Source organism: Mus caroli, unplaced genomic scaffold (genome assembly GCF_978045245.1).
Source record: "Mus caroli unplaced genomic scaffold, Mus_caroli_1 scaffold_5, whole genome shotgun sequence".
Classification (NCBI taxonomy): Eukaryota; Metazoa; Chordata; class Mammalia; order Rodentia; family Muridae; genus Mus; species Mus caroli.
This window is the reverse complement of record NW_028227260.1, coordinates 104628248-104629508: the sequence shown is the minus strand read 5'-3', so window position 1 is coordinate 104629508 and position 1261 is coordinate 104628248. Positions and strand designations below refer to the sequence as shown.

General features: G+C 43.9%; 1 protein-coding gene across 1 annotated transcript; it reads right to left on the bottom strand.

The window, feature by feature from the left end:
- Positions 1 to 228: 228 nt before the first annotated feature.
- On the bottom strand, positions 229 to 881 carry Spanxn5 (SPANX family member N5). Its single transcript, XM_085837721.1, has 2 exons — positions 735 to 881; positions 229 to 565 (listed from the first exon to the last, which is right to left on the bottom strand). The coding sequence occupies exons 1-2, from the start codon at positions 819 to 821 to the stop codon at positions 392 to 394; spliced, it is 261 nt and encodes an 86-aa protein (XP_085693847.1). The 5' UTR covers positions 822 to 881; the 3' UTR covers positions 229 to 391.
- Between the last annotated feature and the right edge of the window lie 380 nt (positions 882 to 1261).

The window sequence follows — 1261 nt, the reverse complement described above, 5'->3', positions numbered from 1 at the left end:
CTCCTTTTTCTTTTTCTCAATTTCTCTCCTCATCTTTACTTTTCCCCTTGTTCCTTAATCCCCTAGCTCCCCTACAATTTTCCTATCCTTACCTCCCCTACAATTTTCCTATCATTGCATGCCCTTTCTTCCTATTGCTCTTCCATTTTCTCTCTTTCCTTAGCTTTTATTACTGTTTTTTTTTTCATTTTTAATCATCAAGGAACTTTCTTACAAAGAGTTTCCCCTGCTAAATCTTGTTCTTACTTTATTGATCAGACCTGACCTGTTCCTTTTAGGATTCTGCAGCCTGCTGGAGATGGTGCAGAGCTGCTGCCTGACCTGTTCCTTATAGGGCTCTGCAGCCTGCTGGAGATGGTGCAGAGCTGCTTAGGTCTGCTATTGCTGCCAGTCACTGGGTGTTATTTGGACTGCTAGAATGGTCCTGAGTCCCTTCATTCTTTTCCAGCTGACTAGGGTTTCTTTTCTTCTTGCCCCTATAGCAAATAACGATCACCGTTGAATTCTTGTCCTTGTTCGGGCTCTGAGCGAGCACTTCTTTCACTCTCCTGATTATCTTCTCCTTCTGCTCAAGAAACAAGAAAAGGCAGGAGAATGTTAAGTTTGGGGTAAGATTACAGTAGCTGGCAAGGAAAGCTTTATAAAAAAGAGTAACACTCAAGAAGGGTTTTATATCAAGAAACCAATGAGTCAGGAAACTATGGGAAAGGAGGAGGAGCTTTGGATCATCTAACCTTCTCATCCCGCTTGTTCTGACGCTGAACAGGCCCTTCTCCTTCATTCTTTTCCAAGGTATTGCTTTGTGTAGGCTGTTCTTCCATCTTTCTGGTGATCTTTAGTTACACTAGCTTCCCCTACTATACAGCTTTCTGTAAGCAGTGTTACCCCTGGCAGTAATGACCAGGAGGTCTCCTGCCTGCTCCTTATATACCTACTACAGCATAATGGGAAGCCACACCCTTAAGGATTGTTTGGTAACCAAGGGACTCCAGGCAGTACCAGGTTTCCAGCCAATGGTGCTCTCTGCTGGGTTAGGTATCACAGATGCTTATTGCTGACACATTCATGGGTATGGTAGGCTGGAGGAAGGTATGGAGGAAGGCAAGGTGCTGTCATGGTCAGTGAACACTGAACTATATAGCTCTAACTGACCTTCTCATCTCCCCATGTTAAGTTTTCATTTCACACATGAAAGGAAGGAGGATACTTTCAAACGTTTCCTTGGGCAACCCTTATTGTATTGTTCCTTGGCACATGATGC